The 27,061-nt window shown below is 39.6% G+C and overlaps 1 protein-coding gene across 1 annotated transcript in view; it reads left to right on the forward strand.

Annotated features, from left to right (window-relative positions):
- The first annotated feature begins 874 nt into the window (after positions 1 to 874).
- The window catches only part of kmt2cb (lysine (K)-specific methyltransferase 2Cb), a 64,915-nt gene continuing 38,728 nt past the window's right edge, over positions 875 to 27,061 (forward strand). Inside the window, exons 1-12 of the mRNA XM_083889355.1 lie at positions 875 to 948; positions 6,319 to 6,507; positions 12,633 to 12,721; positions 14,377 to 14,524; positions 15,444 to 15,650; positions 18,248 to 18,363; positions 18,441 to 18,550; positions 19,409 to 19,571; positions 19,829 to 20,000; positions 21,760 to 21,874; positions 23,682 to 23,857; positions 24,640 to 24,992. Coding sequence (XP_083745481.1) covers positions 6,320 to 6,507; positions 12,633 to 12,721; positions 14,377 to 14,524; positions 15,444 to 15,650; positions 18,248 to 18,363; positions 18,441 to 18,550; positions 19,409 to 19,571; positions 19,829 to 20,000; positions 21,760 to 21,874; positions 23,682 to 23,857; positions 24,640 to 24,992 — 1,837 coding nt within the window. The 5' untranslated portion in view covers positions 875 to 948; position 6,319. The remainder of the gene's footprint in view (positions 949 to 6,318; positions 6,508 to 12,632; positions 12,722 to 14,376; positions 14,525 to 15,443; positions 15,651 to 18,247; positions 18,364 to 18,440; positions 18,551 to 19,408; positions 19,572 to 19,828; positions 20,001 to 21,759; positions 21,875 to 23,681; positions 23,858 to 24,639; positions 24,993 to 27,061) is intronic.

The raw sequence follows: 27,061 nt of genomic DNA on the forward strand, positions 1-27,061 counted from the left end.
AAATGGTTTGCGAGGTGTTGTTTATTAAACGCGGGTTATCATCGATGTTATTGAACACTTTAGGGACCCGCGACACATCTCTTTCTCGACAAGTCACTCCGATTTGGGGAAATGTTTTGTGCACCGTAGTTGTGGCAAAGGTAGGTAGGTCTATTTTTTGGGGGAGCCTAGAAGGGGCTGTGCTCCGGTGCCACTTATCATTAGATATGGCCACCGTTACAGAGTATGCCGAAGCGTCGTCTTCAACTTGATTTTGTGTTTTTAACGTAGTGAATTCACAGCTCCGCCACTGTGGCAGGCGGAATGTCATTTTCTGACAAGCAAATGTTTGTTTTTTCATGTCACGGGAGGCGGTTGTTACTGCGTGGCAGGCTGTCTGCGAGAGTCTCCTAACTGGCCGCTGCTTGGTCCCGCAGCTTGTCGCAGCTGAAGAAAATAGAACCAGTTGCCAACCAAGCGGTCGTCACCCAGCGTTCGCTCTGCGCGGATCCGCATTTGAAGTTTGGTTTACGGAGTGTTGACTTTTGCAGCTGCCTGGATTTTTGGCTCTGAGTTTGCTCCTACGTTAATGCTAAAACTGTTGGCCGTAGACTTGGGTGGCTAACACCAACTAGCTACATTACCCCAACTCGTGCGACGACAGCTGTCATTGGAGAAAGGAAAGTGATCCCCCTCCCTCCTCCAAATGCAAGCGAAGCGGGTTTCTGTTGGATTTACATGAACTGTCTTTCCATCAAATGGGCGAAGTTGGGAATAACATTGCAGCGTTGGAATCTAATGCTATGCGTTGTACATTTCTGAGAACTGCGGTGTTGCTTCATTGGAGAGAGGCTAGCTAGCTTGGTTAGCTTGCTAGCTAGCTAGCTTGCTTGGTGATAAAAGTGCGACGTTTCATCTCCCAGTATTTCGGACATGAAGAGGATAATTCGCTATTCATAGGGCTGGAAGGTAAGTGTGAAGTCCTATCGTTTGTTTCCGTGCAGGCTGTACTTGTTTGGTATTCATCTTTCTGAAGTGAAGCTGAGCCAACATTATCCATCTCCAGCCTGATGGGGGTTTGTCGCCGCCTTGGCTTTCATGACTCAGACTATTACACGGAAGGCAACATCCAGTAGAGCATTCCGCAGATGCTATATAACAAGAAACACATTAGTGTTCACATTTTTAACGGTTTATCTGAAAGGTTAGATCTGTGGTCGCACCGAGCTGTCTTTATTCCATAACAATAGGCACAAATCTACGCTTACGTCATTTTACATCGTATCGTTTTCACTTTGTACGTAGCATTGTAGTTCCCCAGAACAGTTCCTTTTCGTTCTATAGACCGAGCCTTTGTGTGTTGGGCACGACTGCTCATCAATACCTTCTATCCATTTGGAAATTTCTGTATGGACAGTGTGGAAAATGTTTACAAGTTATATCTCCCCCACAACAATACTATGATATGAGCAGTGGCATAACAAAAGGCTGAAGGTGTAATGTTTGGTGTTTTTGTGTTGGTGTTTCAAGATGGTGCGATGACTTAGCCAACTAACTGCAAACATAGGTAACCTGTTTGCTGTGTGAACCCTTTTCAAAGTTTGTTGGGAAATGTCCATATCTAATCAACCACCGGGTTCATTGTGATGTGAGGTTGATTCATGTCTTTGTGTGTTTCCTTTGTTATTAAGACGATGTCAATTCTACTTTAATCTTTCATCGCCAAAGAAAAGGCAACATAGTTGTACAACAACAGGCTAGCTGTCGTTAGCTGTATGCAACTGCTGCTTTGTGCCCCAGCCTGAGTTAACAAAAGCTAACGCTAGCAATTGTGCCCGGTGGTCGTGACTGCCTAGGAGTCACCACATTCAAACCTCGAGTCTTTATTTTCACCACTTTTCAATTGAGCCTGACCAGGGTTTGAATCTAATAACGAATTGAACATTTTTCACATAAATATGTGTACAGTTCCAGGACCACTTCTCTGTCTCAAATTGAGGATTTAAGCACACATACACATTATCTGCATAATTGTACTGACAGTTTTTCTGCTGTAAAGACAATTTCCTGTGGAGTTTGGTGTTGATGGTCCACCATCTGTCCACAGAGCCTGGAGGCTGTTGAAGCCCAATATAGACACAAGAGAAGGAGAGAATTGCCACATAGGAGCAACAAAAGATGCAGACCAACAACAATTGAACCCTCTCCTGAGTAGGGCTGAACAATTCATCCTTTTTAAATTGAAATTGCTATTTGGAACAAGGCCATTAGGAAATTTCAATGTCTGGAATTTAGGATTCGCCTCATTAAGAAACCATGGTCAATACCATACGGTTTATGAAAAATTAAAAAATGTTGTGAATGGGCTATTGGACTTGTGTTGGTAGATAATCAAACCTGTGACATTCGTAATGGCATTGGGCATGAAAAGTGCTATTGAGCCATTTCTACTAATTGTGATTGTAAAAAAGGTGGGAGAAAAAAAAAAAGATTTTCCCCAAATCGTTAAACCCAACTCCTGTTATATATATATATATATATATATATATATATATATATATATATATATATACTATATACTATATACTATATATTATTTGCTTTTTGTGCAAATACAAATTGGTAAAACTAAAATGATCGTACAATATATAAGCCAATACAAATATACACACACAGACCTGGTTTTGCTTTGTGCGTCTTTGTAAACCATACCTAGTCGTTACATTTGGTGTACATCATCTTTTCTGTGTTGAGATTATTGTAATTTGTATATAGACCTTGATGCATGTACGTTGATAGGGTACCTCAAGTGTTTTTATTTAACACTTGTAACAAACATATTTAGATGAGGAAGATTTTGAAAATACACACAATTTTCAGGCATTATACAAAATGTTGTATTTAAAAGGAGAGGTAAGGTCACCTATTTATGAACTTTTAAGTATTTCTCCAGTTAGACAGAAATATATTGTGTTTCTGTCCGCTTGACTCCACCAGTGGACAGTTCAAGAGTAATCTATGTAGTTTAAGCAAACCCAGCTAGAAACAGTGCAGTGGCAATTTCTTAATCATTGTGGAGCATTTTCTGTATGTGAAAAGTATTCATATTGGCATCTGGGCCAACATTCCACTTTAACATTCAAAAAAGCTCAGGTTATACGTTGACCTTCTAAGGCACAACCCACAGTAGCTGGGATTTTAAATAACAATATTAAAAGCAATTTCATGTAATCTTCAATTCACCACCTTAGCAGAAAATGCATGTTAGAGCACCAAGAATGTATGTAGTTAAATTAAAGGACACACGCATAACTCTGCTACTCCTGCTCCCTTGCTCGACCACTCACTCACTATGAACACACACACACACACACACACACACTCTCTCTCTCTCACTCGACTCTACCACTCCCTCTCTCTTGCTCAACCACACACACACACACACACTCTCACCTGCACCTCTCTCTTGCTGTAGCACTCATTCGTGCTCATGCATAAAAAATACTGCTGTATTCCGCAAAACTGTTGGAATAGAAAAATACTCTGCTATAAAATGTTTTCATACTCCTAGCACCACTGAAAGATAACATCTAGTCTTTAACTTGCTGTCTGCTGAACTCAGTCCTCACCGTCTACATCGTATTGGGTTTTGGTGCAGTTCTGATGAGAAGGCATTGACTTTAGTGCTTGCTGTCCAATAAGTGATCAGTCAGAAGTCAGAAGCGGTGGGCATTCATGAGAAGATATGTTGAGTTTCATCATATGCAATTAAAATGGTCTACTTAAAAAGGTGAATGATCGTCAATAGGGTGGTGGTGGTCCTTTCTTGCCATGGGATAGCCAGTTCCACCATTGCTTCTGTGCTTGTTTACTGGAAATATCCACATACTAATTAAGGGGTTATCTCACTCTAAGCTAAAATTGGTGTTAATCTAATTTCATAGTGTACTGTGTGTCTTACACTTTCTATCCAAATGTATATGTGAAAATACAATGTCCCTCTGGTTGCATACAAAAGCCTACCTTAGAGCCAGTGTTTGATTTGTCCATTCTGGGCACTTACTAAAAACATGACGCTACAACATGGTGTACTCTGAGGTAGACGACACATTCCCTGTGTGATCTAATGCGTTCTTGTGAGGTAACGTAAAATGAACAGATTTTGATTTCAGGTCATAATAAATAAAAAAACAGGTTTAAGTATTGTATTCAATCTCTGTTGATGGACTCCTCCCTTCAAAAAAGGACCATGGGGCTCTCAGGGATGAACTGAAAACTTGCCGTGCTGCATCACTTGCCTGCAGTAGAGTCAAAGTTTTAGCTGCAGTATGTTGTAGAGAGTGGACGAGTGTTCACAGATGCAGACAGCACATTTCAAAGCAACTTGCACAGCACATCAGATGACATGAGACAGGTGACAAATTAAAAGAAGAAATTGGAAAAAAATATGAGTGAAAATATTCCATTTGTTTTCATACAGGGCATGGGGTTTGCCAAATGGCCCAAGGACAAAGCTGTGTGCAGTTATTCCTCTCACATCTCTCAGAAGTTGGATGTCATCATAGAAATGCCACATTTAAAAGAGAATAATTTCCAAAGAGTCCCTCTAACAAAGTTCCAAGCTTTTGTCAAATATATGCTGAGAATAGCTGATACTGTTATGGCAGCTCTTGGTGGCTACTGTATTAAGATGGTTAATGACATTTTTTTCTTTTTAATGGGATGTGGGAGTAATCATCTCTAACAGGATTTAATTTTGGTATTTAAAAGTCAGTGAGCAAGATGACCACTGGACATGCCATTTGTTATCCAGGGTCAAAGCTAGTGAGGAATAGAAATGGGTTGGTTTCCCCAGTTATAGAACCAGTGTTGATAAAGGGTTTTGTTACTTATCTGTTGATCACAAGAACTCACTGATTTGGTCAATAACAAAAAATAATTACACAATTACTTGTCTATTAGTAATTATCAATCATAATTATGTCCTTTGCTAGATATGATAAACAAGCCTTTCCTCAATTTCAATGGTTTCCCCTTAAATGTTTTAAGAATGAAATGCCTGCCATTATTTATCAATCTGATTGGATTAAGGCCTGTGAGAGGTGTATAATTAGTAGTGTAAATTGGATACATTATCCTTCTATTAATGAGCTGAACTCCCATACATTGACGATATGTAGACATTGTTTGTCTGGCTGTGTTGTGCGAAAGTTGACTGCTCGTGTGTTGATGAAATACACCTAGTTGTAATGATAACAACTCACATTTGCCTAAATATACAATAGAAATGATGATGGCGATTTCTTTTTTCTTTTTAAATTTCATTTAACATTTCAAAATGCATCTTCGGGGTATTATCCGTGGTAATTACCTTTTTAGTGATTTGTATTGGGTGGGTTTCAGTTTAATATAAAACCTGGATTGACTGGCTATGGTGTGATTGCAGAATGTCTGGTAAAGGAAATGAGTTTGCTACTTTTCACTGCATTCATATAGAGCTCTGGACGTCATGTGACTTAGTTTGTTTATGTTGCCATGGTTACATTATAAGGTTCTGCAAAAATGGTACAGCACCAGTACCAGTTTCAATCTGACAGAGTTCACTTGACACTTTAAATATCCACTCTTCACTTTTTATGAATACAGCCACGTTATTTTGGTTTCGAATAGGGTTCAACAGATGGGTTCTATCTTTTTTTTAGATTTTTTGAAAGCAGGACAGACGATGACTGATAAATTGATGCAGATTGTTTTGGCCAATTTTCTTTCAAATCAAATGTATCATGTTTAATTGCAGATTAATAAATGATGATGAAGTAGCCAGTGCCAATTATTTTAAAAATGGCAAGTATTGGCCTGGTACTCCTTTTAGTTTTGTATATTGCACGAGGGGATTGTGCAATGGCCGCTTCTGAACCTCTATTGGACAGAAGCCGGGCTGATGATCATTTGCATTGTTTCAGCTTTAGTGCGTTTCTTGAAGAAGGGACAGAATCTCGATTAGTTAGATATTTTGTATGAACCATGTCCAAGACACTTAAAACCCACTGAATATGACTAGATCTAGGTGTGTGTCACTGTTAAGAGGGATTGCCCAAGGACTTGTAGTCTGGTGACTTAGATGATCAGCAATGATTGCCGATCTTCACGTATAAGTGAAAAACTCAATTAATTGAAATTGCCTATGATCTGACATCCCTTTGCTAAGAATATGAAATCCAATTAGGTGTAAACCGTGTTGCCATGTTTTTTCTCTACCTTGTGTTTGGAAACTTGAGATAATTTTCCAAACAATTTAACACTTTCCTTGATCTAATTTTTCTTATAATCGTTTTCCAGAATGTCATCAGAGGATAAGACTGTGGAACCCTCTGACCAGGGACCCTTACCGCCCTCCAGCAGTGTAGGGGCCACATCCACAGGAAGTCCTGCCCACGCAGACAAGCGACCACGTGGCAGGCCACGCAAAGATGCTGCTGCCATCCTACCCCAGGCACCACCCTCATCCCTGCCTAAGAACAGAAAGAAGTAGGTTTTTTACTCTACATGCAAAAACTTACCCTGGTATTTTTTTTTTCATCTCTGGAATGATATGGTATCATAATATGGGATTTAAAGGGGTTGGGGTTGTCCACTTGATAGCACTGGTTATGGCCACATCTGTGGTGTATGCGACATGCATCCTGTTTCCATTTCATGTCTCTTGCACAGGCACACAGGTGCATGAGGTCTGGTTGTCTGTGCATGGTAAAGCATGTATGGTTTATATGTGACAATTGCAACTGCAAATAGAACCGCTCACTACAAAACATTGAGATATCTTGTGTTTTTTCGGAGAATTTGGTTCATTATGATATACTGATACTATCTGTCAATGTTCACAGCTTGATATCATAGCTCATGAAATGTTGGATTAATTTAAATGCCCTGACCACGAGGATCCGCTGTTCAGGAGAAATGCTGTTTACGTAACCGGACCAGGTTTTTTCAGAGATCTCCCTGAGCCCGAGATTACCATACAAAACAGAGTTCTCAGCAGTGGCTGAACTGTTTGTTTCGAACCTTCAGGGCTTCATAAACGAGGTAATGGCGCAGATACACACCAAAAAAACAACGTTAATTGGAACTTCCGGTCTAGGTTTTAACCATACCAACAATATCTTAATGTCACTATAACCTTACATTTTTCTATAAAGTAAATCTATAGCTTTGTGTTTTGGTAACTATCAAAATCAAGCTGTCAAATTCTAAGGTTGACTGAGTAGTTAACCATACACAGTATTATTGAAAAATTAAATTTTTTATTTGAGTTGAATTCAAAATATTCTCTGACAGACTCTGTCTGTCTGGATTGCAGATATTTAGTTCAAAATTGGTCCTTTTATAACCATTTAGTTGAAAAGAGATTTTGAATAAAATGTCCTTGCAGGAATTGTATATTAAAGCCCATGTTATTTAGATGTTTCAAACCGTTTTCATTAATTGCGGCACAGAAATGTCTTTTGTAGGTAGGTATTGTACAAGATGCCTAGCTTTCTGTGACTCCCATAGCAATATTCAGTATAATGCAGCTTACAGCTGTACTGTAATATGCTGCTTGCCATGTTCTTGTACTCTATCCTTATTCTGTCCTCTTGATCAGTCTTAATACCCTGCTCCTTGTGGATCGTTTAATCTGCAAGCATCCAGATGATGTGTTAATGCCAAGTTGAAAGCTTGACCTGTGGTAGATTTCAATTGTTTCTCGTTGACAGGTCGAGATTATACCTGCAGAAATAGGCTGCACCTAATCAGCTGCCTATTTTTTCGATCAGTCGATCATAGGGCATGTATCGCTGCCGATTTCCTGAATCTATTCGATCCAGATTCACAATGTCCCAAATTGATTCAAGAGGAGACATTCTTTTATTGTTTTAGCTCAAATATGTAGTTGAGGAGTACGGAGTTCCACTGCTCCATGGCCAAAGTCGTGTAAAACCTTAGTCACCTTAACACACACAAACATGGCTTTTGACTGGCATTGACTTGCAGACAAATAAGTTTTAACAGCTTCATAGTGAACATATGCTGCTCTGCTACCACTGTTGGTCTCATTTATATCCACAGCGAATGTCTGAGTGTTGATATAAAAGGTTTGCTAGCCTAACGTAACTTCAAGGTTAGCTTTATATCCGAGCACCATAGTTCTCGCTATTCACTTTCAGTGTCTTATTCTACCTCTATTTTAGCAGTGCAATATACTCCTGATGACCCCCCCAGTGTCAATAAATAAACAATTTACATACACTAACTAGCCTTAGCACTTACTGTTGTGCATCGCAGTTATTGGCGGTGGTTTGCCAGAGGCGTGGTTCAATTCAACATTTTCAACTATTAAATTACACGTAGATGAATTTTGATAATTGACACTGGTTATGACATGCATGTTTGTAGTTGCTTCAAAAATAAACATGTTTCTGTTGCGGCTGCAGATTACGGCTACAGCTGTTATCACAGTAATCAAGATACCCCAATTTGTTTTAATTTCACCCTGGATTTCATTGAATTAGAACCTTTGAATTTTGTCCTTCTACACCAACTCTCACCAGTGATCAAAGCTATACTATGACTATGCTCTTAACACAGAGTACCCCTAGTCTCATGGTCAGATACGTTTGTCTAATATATTAAGATATAAAAATAAGTCTGAAAGTAAAAATATAAATGTGTACCTTTTTGAAAAGCCTTGTGACAAAGGAGGATGTGTCAGAAATCGCTCTTGCAGACTTAATTGTTGGAATTTACTCGATTTGCCCACGCTCCATCTGTCAGTCAGTCCGTTTCAGAATGGTAATCTGTGTCTGGTTTTCTAGGCAGCAGTGTGTGAGCTGGGACTACTTTCCATGGCATTATTTTCACCTTTTCTCTTTTTTTCTCTCTCTCCTTCTGGTGGAACTGTTGGGGGGTGGGGGGTGTATGGTAAGGGATTTGAATGTTAGTCTTGAGCATTTTCTTTTTCAGTGGAATAATGACTATGCTTTAAGGGGAAATTTGAGTTAACATATTTGTATAATATAATAACAGTAACAGTTACATCTTGTGTAGCAGCAGGCTCTGCAAATGGGTCACAAATTAGTGTGTTGGTATACCTTAGATTGTGGTCAGTAATGAAAATGTCACACCATTGGATTTGTTCCCTGCAATCAAAACTTGCCTACATGCTTGTGAGCATTTAAAGGAAAGCATGTGATGGAGAATGTGTAATGCATACGTGGTTTGTTATTCTACACATTTTTCTTGTTTTGGTTGTCTGCAGTGTGCCTCTGAACTCTTGTACAGGTAAGGCAATGTGTATTTTGGCAATGGTGTCATCTGACATGATGGTTTTTTTTTACTGCATCATGTTCAAGATCCACGTCAAATGTGTAAGCTTTACAGTGAACAAGGCCCTATGAATGAGAAATTAAGTGAGAGTTAAATTTGGCTGCTGTTGCATCTAAGATGTGTATAACTACTGTTGCATTAGATTTAATTTAAAATAATTTTTGTAGTATTGTTTAAAATAGTTCAACAGTCACTTTGTTCAGCTTTACATGGAAAGTGCTTTCTGTTATTTGGTAATGTCTACCGTTTAAAGACAATTATGTTTAACTCGGTCTTACTGATAAGTGCATATATAGGACTGCTAGTGGTCTCCTCTGTCATTCTTGGTCTTTTGGTTGCTCCTTATCTTGACATGGAAGTCATTTAGAGGGAGGAGTTGATTTGGCATTCAGCCATTTGTGATTTTTCTCTCCACTTCAATTGAAAATGTAGCCCCACCTTCCCCAGAGCCCTCCAAGAGGGGTATGTGCTGGTGCTTGTATATATCTGCATTTGCATACAGGCATATGGTTTGAACTGTCAGTGTGGTTGTCGGATATGCTGACTGGGCATTTTCACTAATGTAATCATACAATGGCAACGTATTTGTCTGTCTTTTAGACAGTAGTGACGTCTCCCGTAGAGATAACGGTGTGGATTGGAGGGGAAAGGCAAAGATTATTTTTAGCCTGGCAATTTATTGAGTGGATTTTGATAGTAGTAATTAGACTTCAGAAGGGTCTTATGATTCTGGGTTTTTTCTAATGGCTGTTCTTCCTTGTTCTTCTCTAATCAGTATAATTTGTCGAAGGACAAATTAATATAAACAAGTTTCCTTGAAATCAATTTTCATTTTACAAAAGGTAATAAGTACTCAATTGGTAATGATTTGAACCCACCACCCACATCACCTGCCCTGAATTAATGTTGTCTAATTTAGTACTGTAGCTTCTTGAATAAATGAACATTTAGGTAATTATGATGAATAAGTCAAAGAAATCACAAATCTGAAAAAAAGTAGTGTAGCCTGTTGCTGATTACACAGCGTCCCTCGAAACATCACCACATATGGGCTTGGTGAATCTTTTTCATGGCAGGGTCTATTTAATGCAATTAGGTAGTGATGTGCATTGACATTAAGCAACAAGAATAACTGATTATGTTAAGAACACCACTGCAACAAAATATTAAATGTAATGGTCTAGGTTTTGCTGCCAACACATTATTTTGCACAGTGGAAAATTAACTAGAGAATTGACCTTTTCACAAACTGAAAGCATAACCAACACCTTATTACTAATGTAGATCCATCAAAACGATTCCTGTTTTTAGATGTTCAAAGTGCCTTGTTCTATACACACACTGGCTGCAGTGGCTTTTGGTTAAATGTTAGAGTGGATGCTGATTACCAACAATTATCAAAGGTCATAGTTGTTGCTTTCTTAATTTGCTGGTATTAGGACTGGAGAAGATCTTATTACGATATGCCTTTTATATCATTTGATATCGATATATATATCATGGTGTAACTCAAATCTCTGTCAGACTAAGTCTGTGCAATATGATTTATAAATAATATCTCAATTTTTTTTTTTTTAATGTTTGCGCTAATAGGAGAGTGTCAATTCACGCTGTGAATACACTCAAATATCAACTGTATTACATGCCTGAAATACAATTTTTAGCTTTCATTTCTGTATATACCCAGTTTCTTTCTTCTGCTTTTTAACCCATTAAGGCCTGAAGCTCCTGGAAAAAATGCCTCTAAAACCTGAGGTTCAATGCCTACTAAATGACTGATTTCTCAGCCTCTGTAGCAGATAGGAACACATTTCAAAAAGCTTACACTTGTGGCTCTCCTGTAAATCTAGCTTATTTAGATACAAAAATGTAAAAGTAAAGTGAAAAACTATTTTCAATTAAAAAAAACAGTAAGAAAATAAAGAAATATCAACGTGTCAGTGCCTTGATTTAGTCCTGATGGAGTGTGCAGAACAAGAACAGCATGTAATGACTTTAACAGTCTGCTTCACATGTAACGGTGATAGTGCTTACAGCGGTGTGGCATCTGCAGGTAAATCTACTGTCACCCCTGGTGCGCAGTTGTAAACACTCCTTCGATTACGGTGGTACTAATCGTCATTATCGCCGACCTCGTCGTCTTCAAACATAACTGTCTTAACCATAAATCCCGTTCGTTTTGTTCAGTGCGTTCGAAGTTATCAGCGATGGCGTCATCAAAGACGAGAAACACCTAAAAATCACTGCCTTCAGAAATCTGCTCGAAGAAATTTCAAAACAATGTCGCGAGGAACCCTTATACCCCCCGAAAATTGACGTATCCGCTCTACCGGCGTCTATGGTAGAATAAAACACGCAGCCGCTCTCCCGGATCTAATGGTACAAATGCGGCAATGTTCTCCCGGTGTCAATGGGTTAATATACATTGAAGGACATTCACATGTGTTGCAAACAATGATGTTGCCCATACATATGGTCAAATTATGTTACAACTCAAATGATTAGGCTTAAGATATAATTATTTAAATAAAAATTTTATTGATACATTTTTTTATCAATATATTTATTTTGTAATATCAAGTGTATTTCTGTAATTTATTCAATATAATGAATATGGTGATAATCAATGCAACAGCCTTTTAAACTAGAAAACGTCATGACGATATCCAAACTATAAGACGATATCTTGTATGTTGCCCCCAGTTCTAGCAGGTATGACCATGCATTCTGAAATTGGGAGTTCTAAAGTGTATATAATACTATTTCCTTTGTAGTTGTTATTGCACCACCAGAAACACAATAGTAATAATCAAATGTTTTTACACGTACAGCCACTAAATAGTCACACATCCCCAAATCCCATTCATTACTCATGTACATTCATGATTCACTGTTTGTGTTGTCTTTAATCACGGAGCTTTTATGTCATAATAACACAAGTGGTGTTTGAATTTAGATTTGAAACTTAACAAGAACATGCTGAGATTAAGGCATGTGGTCATAGTAACACACACAACACAATTCTGATTATTGGTCTGTGGATGGTGTTTCATTATTGCCACAGTGTTATTCAGATTGACCATTCTCCATTTTTAAATTCAACATACTACCAATGACCCCAACCCCCAATCCACTATATTTTTTTTGCCCATTAAAAATTGGTGATATGACTTTATTACACTAATTTATTAATGCATCACCAACCCTGTGTTGAGGTGAACATAGTCGCTCTTCCATATCTAATTTTTTTTCCACTGCCTCTGTTTGTTTGTGTATTTTCCTCACCCTAGGGGTCGCACCAGAGGAAGGGTTGTTGTAGATGAGGAGGACAGCATGGATGGAAGTGAGATAACGGAGTCCGTCGGCACTCAGGACACAGGTGGGACTTTGCACTTCTCTATTTTTGATTCATTATGTACACATTGGCTCTGCTGAAACTGACACAAGACTGGGGATTGCGTCATACAGTGTGCTTATTTCAGTTAAGGCAGAGGAGTCTTCCTCACTTGGAGAAGGATGGATGAGAGTTTTTTCCTGGCACCTCATGCTTCTACTTCAGTGCTATAATTGAAAGGGTTTAGCTTGAGCTGTGAAGCTGCAGTGGGTGTTCACTTTTTTTTTTCTCCCCTTACTGCTTCTATCTCTCCTCCCGCTCCGAGATTGGCATTGAGGTGCAGTGGGAAAGAGCCCAAGGCTAATGCCCTCTAAAAGCTTTTTAAAATCCCATCAGTCTCTCCAGACCCATTTGTGCATTTTTTTTAACGCATGTACATCACATCATGTGACCATGCTTCCCATTCTTATGCATCTCAGTGCAGCCCTGTAGCTGGATATATTAGGGTATTCACATTCTACCTAAGGCTAGGCAACCCTAAGGTTTTTAGTTTTAGTTTACCTTACACTAAAAACAAGGGTTAGGGTTAAATATATGTACATTTACACTATCAGTCTATTCCTTGGTCCACTTATTGCACTTTTCCATTATATAATTCTAGAACTACTCGGCTCAACTCTACTCTATTTTCTTGCTTTTCCATTATGGATAGTACCTGGTACCTGGTGTTTTTTTTTTTTTTGATACCTGCTCTAACGAGGTACCAAGTGAGTACTGCCGAAAGCCATCAATCGTGAGCCGAAACCACAACCCGTTCGGGCCATATTTATCTTTGCTCCGGTCATGCAGGAAGTACTGAACGATACGGTGAACAAATCTTTTTATTTAGCTGATTCTAATGATTCAGTTACACCGAAAATAACTGTTTTGCCCGTCATTTGTTTGTGTGTTTGTGTCACGTGTAATATGATCAGGGCACATTCATAAACATTTTTACATTGATCTTCGGACCATAGTGACACTTTGAGTGCTCATTGGGGAACAGTGGTTATTGTTTAACTGTAGTTAATCGAAAACAAATTTCAGACTACAAGTCTTGCACAGGTACATGGGGTTATTAGGAGGTAATGAGCTTTAACTTGTCCTTGTGTAATTCCACTGGATGACACTGAATGATTGTGGTCTAATTACATCACGATAATAAATATAATTTTATAAGCCCCAAAGTCTCAGTGAGAAGTGCTTTTAGGAGTTGTATTATATATTGTAGCACAGTAAATGTTTTGATGTTTTTTGGTAACTTAGTTTAAGAGGACTATTGATGGCAACAACATTGGGCTCAGTTGTCATATGGAATCCTCCCCTCCCATCAAATTTAAATCCACTTTTTGAAACATTTGGCAGCAATTATTCATATTTTACACTGCCTCTGTTCATCCATCTTGTAACATCCATCTCGCTGATAAAGGCAGAGTTTTGACCTGGATTGCAGGCATCTCTCTCCATGGCAGCTTGTGTCAGTTGGACACTGCATACTGATTTTACAGTAATTGGGAATTAAGTAAAGAGCAACTCATGGGATATGGGGAAATTTTGTACGGGTTCTGGAGACTGCATTGCCAACAGTGCATTCGAATTGTAGTTCCACTTAAGTTATTATTTCTTTACTGACTGACTTGATAATTTCCTTCTTTTGTTAGAAACCCAAATCCTGCCAGCAGAGACTGTGGAAGAGGTGACAAGTGAAGTGCCAGAGAAGGACGAGCCCTCCTGCCCTCTGGCCCAGAGCCCTCCAGCTGATAATTCAGCAGGACCATCTGTCCCAGGGAGCAGAGAAGTGGAAACCAGGTTAGGAATGCTGAACTTGCCACAGTTGTTCAAGAAATGTTTTTTCAATGCATATTTTTCCAAAGCTGGACATAAAAAAAAATAAAAAAAACAGTTGTAGCACTACAGTTGTGATGTAAAAAGGCCACATAGCCTCTCAGCCACAGCTATCACAGCCACATTCAACTTGGACTGGGACTTTTGTTAGTGTTGCTAATATTGGAGATACTGTCTGTGGAAGCTTTGTTGCTCGATATTGACTGTTTTCTTAGTTCAATATCTAGTTCAAGGTATACATTTCTGTTAAATGAATGAGGAAATTAGTTGTTTGGGAAATTCATATGCATTTCTATTTTGAAATGTGACCAAGTGTGTGTGTGCCATTTCTATGCCTTGTTGTGTGCACATGCATGAATGGATTGGAAATGACAAATCTGCTGGTTAAGGCAGCAATTTCTTCCCAGGTGCCACTCAGTTAAAGGTTATAATCACTCTTCAGACCTGTCCGTGCCATTGATGTTAGTGATGGAGGGCAGTCTAGTGGCACCTCAGGGGATCTTATTAGCAAGGCCAACTAATTGCTTTACAATTAAATAAATATTTACCACAATTTTTTAATTTCCAAATTTTTCATCTCTTGACCACTGTTCTTTATTTATCTCGATGTTGTACTTTCCAAAACAAGTCGTAAATACAAGGTGAATACATTTGTCTTCCCACAGTGTGACTAAGTCATGCTGAATTAACTGTTTTATTTCATTAAAATTAAACGTCAGCCTTAAAAACATCCACATCTTGTGTTTATATGTCTGTTGTGCCCAGACAGTCTCATTGCCAGAAAAGGAAGGGCTTAATTAATGGTGACATGCATGCCACTGTCTTAAGCCACAGCAGGTATATATAATTAAATACCCTCTACCACCCATTTTCTTTGTTTCAGTAAGCGTCTCTGTGCCTTCTGTTACTGCGGTGGCCGTAGCCTGCTGGGTCAAGGGGATTTGCAACTCTTCTGCACCATGCCTCAGCTTGAAGCATCATTCAGTCAGAAGGATGGAGGAGGCTCGACGAGTGATAGCAGTGATGGTGATAAAACTACTCAGCCTAAAATGGCTGAAGAGACCACCTCAGGACAGAAGGAGAAGACGAAGTAAGTAGACCTTGCTGATGGTGTTATTACAAAGTGTTTGGCTAGAAGTTTTTAGTTAGAACAGCAATTTTATCTGTGTTGTCTCCCTGTAGGAAGTAAATGAGCTACATCAGAATTTGGTTGTGGTGTAATTTCACAGATTGTTTTGGTATAACTAAAACTAGGGGTGGGAAAAATAATTGATTCTTCGATGCATCGTGATTCTCTCTAGAATGATTCCGAATCGATGCGGATAAGTTAATAATCGGAATTTAAAGAAATGTAATTACTTCGCCTGCTGCAACATTCTGTTCGCTTCACTCGCTGCAGAGCCAGGGTTTCCCCCAGTGTGTTATAAGCCTAGCGGGCTGCCAGACTTTACTTGACCCCCCGCCAGGCTTTGCGTTGCTTGTTTTATTTATTTAATTTTTTTTATATAAATCTCTTAAATTTATTTTTATACACCTCTGCTTTTTTCTATACCGGGGAACAAGAGCGCATGTTCCCCCATGTAATCAGCGCAGCGCACGCTTGTCCAGGTGCCGATTGAAACCCAAGTCACACTATAAAGTCCGTCATTATTACGGTTACATCGTTCTTGTCAATAAGGATATTATATTTAGGGATGCACTGATAATTCGGCGGTCTAAACACAGCTACAACACGGTGGAACAGCACCTGTTAAACGCTGGAAAGTCTCTGCGCAAAAGCGAAACTTTGCTGCATGCTGCACAGATTATGAACTCCCTGTGACATTGACTTCACACCAGAGAACATTCTCTCTCTTTGAGCAGTTGACTAAATCAGCTCATCTGAAGCATCTGTTATTCCCTTAATTACAGCGATAAAGCGTCTTCTTTCACAAAGATTTAGACCACGAAGTGAAAACGATGAAAAGTGCGCTCTGCTCTTCAGAGTCTGTCACCACGTTTCACTCGGATCACCTGCACTTCATCACGACTGTACTCCATCCTTTTCATAAAGATCATTATTTTTATGTGGGGATAAAACACGTAGAGAATGGATCCAGTCTGCTTTAGATATGAAATGAGCGCTTGGAGACGCAGAAGCGCAGGGGAGCGACGAACGGCGCAGGAGAGAGAGAAGAGAACGGCGCAGGGGCGGTGCGCAGAAATAAAAGGGCCGTTTGTCTGCACCAGATGAGGCAGATAAGGGGGCACTACCACTTTTATATTTATGTTGCTTTATCTTACTTTTAAATGAGTAGCAAAGTATTAAAGTAAAAAATGGTTGCATCGAGATGCATCGATAATCGGTTTAGAATCGAATCGTTGACCTCTGAATCGTAATCGGATTGAATCATGAGGTGCCAAGAGATTCCCACCCCTAACTAAAACAATCAGCGTTATTGTACAAGCTGAATGCTCAACAGGAAATAACCAATTCTGTCAGAAGGCATTTGTATGGAAAGACATTTACTTTGGTTATTTGGTTTGGTTACTTATGTAAATCTTTGTTGATTTCATGTTGTGTGAAATTCTTATTGAAATGGGTTTTATTTACACATTTGCCAGTAAACACACGGGACCATGTACATAAACACCTACTCTAACCTGAGGAGCCAAAGGGCATCCCTCAGTTAGCACGTTGTGTTGTCAGTCTACATTTGAAGGCTAAATCAATTTGCTTCAGCCGGAATAGTATCCGTTAGTGCCCTGAGGCTGAGAGGTTGCCACATCAGGTGTGTGTGTGTCAGAGAGAGAGTGAGAGCACACGCAAATGTTCAGATGAGTGCACACCATGCCAACAAAGGCCCCTCCCCGGACACTTTCGTCAGCTGCCTAATTTGTTTTGGTCCTTTGGAACCAATTGGGTGTCTCTGTGGGTTCCCTGTGAAATAATGTGAGCAGTATGGGTCTGGCAGCATGCCAAGCCCAACCAGTAGCTGTTGTATTGTAGCTGTGTGATTGGTCATTGGGGCCAGTCCCTGGGAGCAGGGAGCCCAGGGCAGGAGGATAAATTAAATATTGATTTGTCAGAGAAGCAGTGATAGTGGAAAGGGGGGGGGGGGACTGAGTAAATATGAGGTGGTGGGAGAAGATCGTTTCATAATATTTGATTAAACTTTGGCTCTGATCAAGAAGTGGTCAAGACTCTTTGTCATCTTTACACCATCATGCTTCCAGAAGAGAGTCTCTGGATTTTGGCCGTTGGCTTGTTTACTGGAGCTTGGGTCCTTTTTAAATGCAAATGCACCCTCTCCACATTTTCTGCATGCTATGTGGCTCACTAGTTCAAGCCAGGGACTCGGAGAAACGCATCCTTTTCAACAGATTTTATGAGACTGAACAGCCAGCCTCTTGTGCGCACACCAAACAAGATGGCCCTCTTCCTCCTCCTCCTCCTCCTTTCCCTCTCTCCTCCCCCACAGCTTTTTATTTGCTCTCTAACATTTTCCCCCAGCTCATTCTCCCCGTCTACAGCTCTCTGCCTTTGTAAAAACTGCACAACATCTTTTACCTTTTATCTTGCTCTTTTTGATTCATTTTTAAGTTGAATCAAGCCTTCCCTCTCTTGTGTACCAAATCTTTTAGCTCTCCTTCTTTAAAAAAAATTGCTGGTGTGCTTTCTTTACAAACTTTTTCCTTTTGTTTCAGTGAGTCTGAAAGCTGCGAGGAAGAACCAGAACCAGACCCAGCCAGTCGATTTTGGGATGAACTTTCTCACGTCGGCCTTCCACAAGATTTTAAAGTCCAGTCTCTGTTTGAGTCAGGTAAAAAAAAATACTCTTAATACTGTATGTTGAAGTGAGTTCTTTGATTCTGACTCTGTCTTTGACTGAAATTTCAGGGCAATGCTGGGCACATCAGAATTGTGCCTTGTGGTCTGAAGGTGTTTGTGAGGGCGAGGGACAATCTCTGCTTAATGTGGACAGAGCCATTGACTCAGGGAGCACAAAGGTAAGTCGGGAAAGAACATCCATAGACTAATGGGTGTTAACACCATCTTAATGTGTTGAGGCAGCAGGGAGGGTCTGCTTCAGTGAGGCACAGCAAAGCTGAAGGATCAGACTGGCTGGTAAAGGTCGGCCCGGCAGCATGGATCTCTCAACTGTGAAATGGAAAAGGTCATGCCACTCAACAGAGCTGAGCTCTCGTGGCAGCTTAGCTCATAGCATTAGCAGTGGCACACCTAACAGCACTCAATTTGTATTTGCAAAGTCTTCCACTCGTTCTCAAGAGTGGTTGTGTAAACACTTGTGAACTTGGACTAATATTAACTGTACAATCTAAATTTACCTTTTAAAAGTGTCTAGTCATAGAAGTCTGCAGGTCAGGTTAGGGATTTTATTCAATGCGGGTCACTTAGAAATGTCCTTATTTTTGAAGGAAAAACACTACACAAAACCATCTCTCCAATGTTCTAATGGTACATTGTGTTTGCTAATCGTGTTAGAAGGCTATTGGATGATTTGAAAAGCCTTGTACAATTATGTTAGCACAGCTGAAAATAGTTTTGCTGGTTCTTTGACGAAAGCAAAGTTTGAAGGGCAAAATTATTATTTTGAATAAAAATCATTATTTCTAACCTTGACAATGTCTTGACTATATTTTCTCTTAATTTTGCAATTTTCACAACTCTTTTGATGAAGAAAATGTGAGTGTATAGGTGACCCCAAACTTTTGAACGGTAGTGTAAGATAAACTCAATCTTGCTTATTCATTGTTTTAGGACAAAGACGTTTTTGACATATTGACATCTCTCTCCCTCTCCCTCCCTCCCTTTCTCTCTCACTCCCTCTCTCTCTCACTCTGCAGCACTGTGCATACTGTAAGCGCCTTGGAGCATCCATTAAGTGCTGTGCTGAAGGATGTGCTCAACATTACCATTACCCCTGTGCAGGGGCAGCTGGGACCTTTCAGGATATCAGGAGTCTCTCGCTCCTCTGCCCAGAACACATCGAATTGGCCATTCACAAATGTAAGTTGGATTCTAGTGCAGTCACTTTTTTATCCAAATTGTAATAACTTGGGTGGGGGAGGGGTTCAAACTAAATATCTTTGTTCGGTAGTTTTTGTCATTTAATATTTGTTCAAAGTGGCAGCCCGATTGGGGACAGTATTTTATTTTTTATAAACTACAGTATAAAAATTAAATGCATAGTTGAGTTTTTATACTAAAGAAGTCACCCACCTTGCCTCACTCCATGCCTATTTCTTTAATTTTCTTTCCCATAGTTGTAGATGATGTAAATTGCGCACTCTGCGATAGCCCGGGGGACCTACTGGACCAGCTCTTCTGCACCAGCTGTGGTCAGCATTACCATGGAATTTGCCTGGACATGGCCGTGACCCCTCTTAGAAGGGCAGGTTGGCAGTGCCCCGAGTGCAAGGTCTGCCAGACATGCAAGTAAGTCAACCTTCAAACCCCCCTGTATTATGTGTAGTGAATGTTTTTGTCCTGTCTCTATTCTCGTTTTTCTTGTCTAATTTTCTCTTAAGCTACCAGGCATGATTACCACGACTGGTTTGTATCCTTCTGAGGTTTGCAAAGACTTAACTGAATGTTGTACCCTGAAGCACAGTTTTATAACCTCTGAACCCATTAAAGCAGGACAGGGGATTGTTGGCAAGAAGGGCTGTTAGCTTCAGGTGAACATCGTCCATTGAGTTTCCAGTTTATTGCTACACAGAAACTGTGGCACTGCATAGTATTTTTTTCTAGCTTGGTATTTTGCGAGATTGAGTTGGGTTTTATGATTATGCTGTCACAAACTGTAATTTATGGGATGGGAATTGAGACTAGTTTTTGAATTGAAAGATCTGACACAAATGTGAAACATGACTTTTACTGTAGTGACATCAATATTGAATCTTACCTTTTATTTATAGTCCATAAACATAAAGTACTTCAGTGTTGGCCAGGGAAAAAAAAACATTTGCGTGTTTACAGTTAAGCGCTCTTTTTTTCCCCAACTGATTCCTCAGTATTACTCATTTCCAAACCTGCAATTAAAGAAGCAGCACCCACACATCATGACGCACCGCTACATGCCCTGAGCTACTGTATATCCGCTAGACTAATATTTAAGCATACTAACATCTCTGCAGGAGCAAACATTACCCATGGTACCCTCATTTCCATTTGCTCTTCTTATAAAGAACAATCAAAGTAGCAAAATCTCCTAGCTTAGCTGTGTTTACTAACAAAAAAAAGAATACTTCTGGCAATAGAACAGCAGAGGGATAGATTAGTTCATTGTTCAATTGTAAAACTACAGACACAAAATATGAAGTTTTGGAATAGGTATTATGCATAAAATTACTGTCACAATAATTGACAAGTCTTTCCCATAGCTATGTGCACCCATAATCCACCTGATGAATAAAATGTTACTATGAGCCCCCTCTATGTTCCCCAGAGGAAAGCACTAAAACCCTGGATGGAATATATCGGAGCAACTTGATATGTCCTCGCCCACACGTTGCTGTAGTTCTCTTCTGTATGTGTTTATTAAAAATGGGTTGTCAGTAGGTAAATGACTCTCATTGTGCTCAGCTGGTCTAAGCTGGTGTAGTATTATCATTTGTATTTGTTTTGTTTATAATGTTGTTGTTTTTTTCAGGTTGGAGAGTTGATGAAAAAAGTACACAAAACAATGTTAACGCTATTTCCTGAAAAATAACAATGCACATTAGCTATGAAACTAAATTGCTTGTTGTCCTTAATCTAGCTTGGACAATTGATGCTCATTGCTCAATTGTAGAATTGTGTGTGTGTGTGTGTATGTATGTATATATATATATATATATATATATATATATATATATATATATACACACATATACACATATATATATATATATATATATATATATATATATATACATATATACATATATACATATATATATATATATATATATATATATATATATATATATATATATATATATATATATATATATATATATATATACACATATACATATGTGTATCTACAAGTCTATTTCAGGAAGCCTAACAATGACGATCCATAACAGAGAAAATAACCCAACCATGACAACTGTAAATTACATCATACATTTACATGTACAATTAATGTGTAGGCCTCAGTGTGCATCATCCTCTGGTTTATGTTTTTGTTCAACCCTCTTTTTTTCTGCAGGAATCCAGGAGAGGACACTAAAATGCTGGTGTGCGACATGTGTGACAAAGGCTACCATACATTTTGTCTACAACCTGCTATAGACTCTCTTCCCACCAATGGATGGAGGTGCAAGGTAAGAAACCACTCATGTGATGCGTAGAACCTGTCTGACACAGATATATTTGTATCGATGTCCAATATGCAATGATATGAAAGGGTTTTTTCACGAAACATAATACAGGGATTTTTTTTAAGTAATCTTAACAAGTATACATTAATGCTGAACAATAAGGTTATATGTTCTATAACCAAATGTACCCACTAGCTAAATTCCATTCTTAGTTATTGGAATGCAAAAATAACCATGTTACATTATTAAAGACAGCCATGTTCTTGAATACTTTCCTTCTGAATATAAGTCTTCTATGTCTGCCTCGTTTACCACCTGTGTAAATGGATTTTTTTGCTGGTGTAAAAGTGTTCTTCCTGTGGTTAAGAAACAATTCACACTGGCTCATCTTTTAGCCTCAGTGCTCTAAGATGTGTGTACATGTGTGTGCATGTTAATCACCCACATCCCTTGGTTCAGTCCCACCGTTCATACCCTAGCAGCGTAAATGGCATGCTTGTGAACCACGCAGCTGGCTAACCCACCACACAATTTTCTGCAGTGGTCAGAGGAAGCTGCTGCAGTAGAAGCGAGGCAGCAGGTGACAAAGGATCTTTACACTTTGCTTCTTTGACTCGGTGCAGGAGGAACACAATTCACACACAGAGCATTTGCTGTTGTTTCTGCTGCAACAAAACCTTGAACCCCTTTTTGAAACTGAGATTAGTGAAAAATCAGTCAGTGTACCAATTTCAATGCACTTTCATCTATATGGTGTTCACCACGTATAGGCTTCAGAATGCCAAGTAGCCAGTTAGCGTATTGCTGACAGAAATAGCAGTACACTTCTAGTTGGACAACTTAAAAATAACCATCACTATGAAAACCTCTTCAATATTATGTAAGATCAAACATGGTTAACTTAACTAGAGATATTCACCAACCTCACTTCCCTTCACACCAGAATGGCTGCGTTAGCATTGACTATGTAAAGTATTTATTAAAATGTAACCTTTAGTAGCCCTGCTTTAAAAACTAAAAAATGATTACCTAAATGTTTCTGAAGTAAACGATGTCAATAAAAGCGTTATGATATTTTTTTGTGTCTGGACACCTTTGGCTTACCCACAGCCTCTTTGTTTCCATTCCCAGTATGTGCAAAATACTAAGAACCAAGTGCCATTTCAAATGAACAGTGGCACTTAAGAGGCATGCTGTGGAGACAAATGCCAAATTACAGCAGATTTTACCCAAAGCAGCTCTGATTGCTGGCACTCGCTGTTAGTGTGGATATACTGTCAAAATGCTGGCTGCCATTTATTTCCTTTTGCCACTCTGTGGTCCTGTTACTCGCAACACTGTGCTCAGGGAAGCTGTTCAGAGACTTTTGAGAAGCTGCTGGATGTAGTCAAGTTGCTTAAATCCCCCAGAAAATCAATTGGGATGGCTAAAGGAGCAGAAAGACAAAGACTTACATGCTCTATTTTTTTTTGTTTGTTTGTTTTAGGATGAGCATTTAAGTGATGAGCATTTGTGGCAAATTTCAACTTCACTGTGATCACGGTCATTATTCAGTATAATTTTTTAGGAACAGAAGTGCAGATTATGACTCTGACTTGGTGTTATTCAGCTCTGTCTGTTTTAGTTGCAAAGATTCATGATCTGAATCATACCCAAACTTGCTGTGGGCCTGGACAGGTTTCATGCTTTGGTTTCCTGTCGAGTGACTCAGGTGCCAAATCGGTATTGCAGCAACACTGTTATTTATACTACATTGGGGTTGAAAGATTTTGAATGACATAGTAGTGAGAATGCCTTCTTTGCTCCTCAGAACTGCCGAGTTTGCATCCAATGTGGAACACGAACCAGCGGGCAATGGCACCACACCAGCCTGCTGTGTGAGAACTGCGTCCAAAACCAGGACCCCACTCTGAGTTGTCCTACGTGTACTTGCATCCTGGACCCTGAACATCATAAAGATTTACTATTCTGCCACACTTGTAAAAGGTAATGCACGTTTATTAATAAACACAATAGCCAGTGATTTCATGCAATGTTTTACTCATGTTGCAAATTTGTGTTCTGTGTACTAGTGATGCACGGGTCAGGGATTTTTATGACCTGCACTCACCCACACCTGGCTACAGGTGTAGGAAGAGGTTAAATAATATAGACAAGTAAACAGACAATCCATTACAAACTATGTTTTTTAATTGAGTGAGAGAAAAAACCTTCATCAATCAACTGTAACAAAAGAACCGATCACAAACAAACATCTTAAAGAACAAAAAAAATGTCCCACTTACAAACTTTTTTCTTTTTGTCTTTGCAAAAGAATTGTTTCTATATGCGATTTCAGCTTAGCTGATTATGTGCTTGCTTGAGGCACTGGTAGCTTGAAATACACAACACTGCTCTGGCTAGCATGAGAGGAGAGAGCATATAGAGCGGTGATCTTCCAGAAGGTTTTTTTAGTGCCAGTGGTGCATCTCAACAAACGTGTCAGATTACCCATCTAAGAAAAATAAAATAGCAGTGAAGTCTTTCTCTGTGTACCCGTGTCTGCGTGTGTGAGTGAGTGAGAGATGGGGACAAAGGGACAGAGTCATTCATAGTTTGTCATTTATTTTGATGCCGACTCACTCGAACCTGATAAATTTCCTTTCAAGAACCTGCCATATCGGAGTTGACCCACGCATCACTATTAGTCACACTAGAAGAAACACAGAAATGATGTCACAATTTAGAATTTGTCAACATGTCCTCAAATTCCTTTACACTCCTTTCAGATGGCTACACCTTGAGTGTGAGCGTCAAAACTCAGGCCAAGCAGAAATCCACCCCAGAGAGGACTATGTCTGTTCCAGCTGCAGGTCCCCTGCTGCAGAGCAGTCACTACAGGCAGAAGATATGGATACTGGCCCAGAGCTCAGCCCCCAGCCTGTTTCCATGCACACAGACTCTGAGTCCAGCCTACAGCTGGCTCAAAAGCACACGGACCTAGAACCTGGCACTCAGCAGCCTCCTGAAATGCACAATGACCCCAAACCGGAATTACTTGCTGTTCCATTGCACTCGGATCCAGAGCCTGCTCAGGCTACTGTCCAGGAGGAGAAGCTGGCCACATCAGCCCAGATGCCTGGTAAGTCCCTTGTCCCACAATGGTTAGCTCAATCACAGGAAGACACCTGCCCTGACCTCCTTCATTTTTTATTTTTTATTTCCATATGTCCCCACCTGGAAGTCTAATCTGTTTTATTTGAATATGTATCATGTTTTGGTATTGCAAGGACAAGGAAGGAATCTTAACTTTTGGCTATAAACTGGCCTGTAATTCAACTCTGAATTTCAGAAAGTTGTAGTTGCTTTAGATTAAAGGATTAGTTTTTTGAATGAGGGCGAGAGAAAATTGCTCTGTCTTTTTTGAAGCATTTTCGAAGTACCTCAATAAGCAGATGGTGTCGGACAGTAAGTGAAGATGCATTCATTAAAGTTAATTTCTAGGAATATCGATTTTAAGTCCATTCAGAGCGATTTATCACTTCAACTCTTAGATTTAGGTTTTTGAGTCAATATTTGACATAACATCAAATTGTGACACCAGCTGCAGAGTTTCGGTGATGAGTTGTGGTGTAAAAACGTCTTTTTTTCATGTACTGTAAGCTGCATGATGCTGCTTTTTGCTGCCTGAAGTGGAGTTAAATATTGTAGAAGTAAGCTGTGAGCTGCACATGTAGCTAGGCTACCCACGCTTGTCTAGACAGCAGACTCCAGTGGCAGCAGAAATTGAGTTGAGTTAGCATGGTGGTTATGATATCCGATCCCCCATCTTCAAACCTGCCTTAGAGCTACGCTGCTCACCCATGGCTGCTCACACAGCTTGCTTGCTTGTCCTGTGCACCACACACCAATTTCTGCTGCGGTCTTAAATGGCTGCATTATTAGAGGTAGCATATTAGTCGATGCAATTTTCTTTGATGATTGTGCATGTGATCTGATCGTGTTTTGATTCAAAATGAGCTTACCAAAAATGAAATTCTGTCAGGCTTTACCTATTTTTTTTTTATTTGGTAGATCATATAACTCTCTGCCCCTGATGGATCATTGGGAGTTGTAGGTTTTAGCCTTTTGAAATACATTATCGACATGCATATTGAAATGTGATGAATTGGGAAAAAGGTATTATTTCCACACATCCTTTCACATCATTGAAATTTTAACTACTCCCATATGCTGTGCTGTTAATCTTTAAACCACAGTTTTAAGGTAATTGTGAATAATTAAAACATGAAAATTACAGCTTTCAACTTGAAGACTGCTTGCTTGTATGGCCACATGTCTTCAAATGTGTCGTTTTTTTGTAAAAATTAAAGCTCCAGGCTAAGGCAGCAGTGTGACCTGCAGGAAATTAATCCACATCAGCAACAGAGAGAGGTGGATTGAGGAGACTGTGTCCTGTCTGTGTCCATCCTCATTCAGTGTCGGAACTTTTTAAAATTTTGGTTGACTGTGCAAGTATTTCACTCATCAGCGTCTCATTAGCTACCCTCAGACTACTTGATGCTAATTTGATTGTGACTGGGAAGTTGGCCGTGGAAGATGTATGCATTTCATATGCACCTCAGTATTTGTCAATTTATCCCACGTTATTATCAAGGCAATTTTTACAGAATTACCTCATGTTGTGCAGGCTTGGATCTGCATTAATCATACCAATCATTTATCTAAACCATCACTTTATTATCACTGTAAGAAATATAGGAAGCATGGCGTTAATATGAATGAGAACGTGTGTTCAGCCTGGTCAGTAGTTGAAGGCCTCCAGCCCATGGTTGGAAGCCCATCTCCTAATTGACTTTCTGGCATCAGCACCGGATGAGCACCTGCAAGCTGCACAGTCATGAGCCTAGAGCACACAGACCCGGGGATGTTGGTTGTCATGGTTACTCCCTTCCCTGGCAGAGATGCTTAGCAGGTGCATGTGTGTGTCAGGATCACTGTGACATGGGAACTTGTGGATTGAAATGGTGGGTGCCTCGTTAATACTGGGCTATCTGTACTGTCTGGCAGAATATTGGCTCCAAGTGTGGATGCCTGATAGCCAGGAATGACTAGTTCTATTCATACCAGACTAGTCAAATGCAGTGATGTCTATAACACAAAACCAAATGAAGAGAGTGGTTAGGAGACACATAAACAGAGAGCGAGAGA

The sequence above is a fragment of the Microchirus variegatus genome (genome assembly GCF_963457635.1).
Source record: "Microchirus variegatus genome assembly, chromosome: 5".
Taxonomy (NCBI): domain Eukaryota; kingdom Metazoa; phylum Chordata; class Actinopteri; order Pleuronectiformes; family Soleidae; genus Microchirus; species Microchirus variegatus.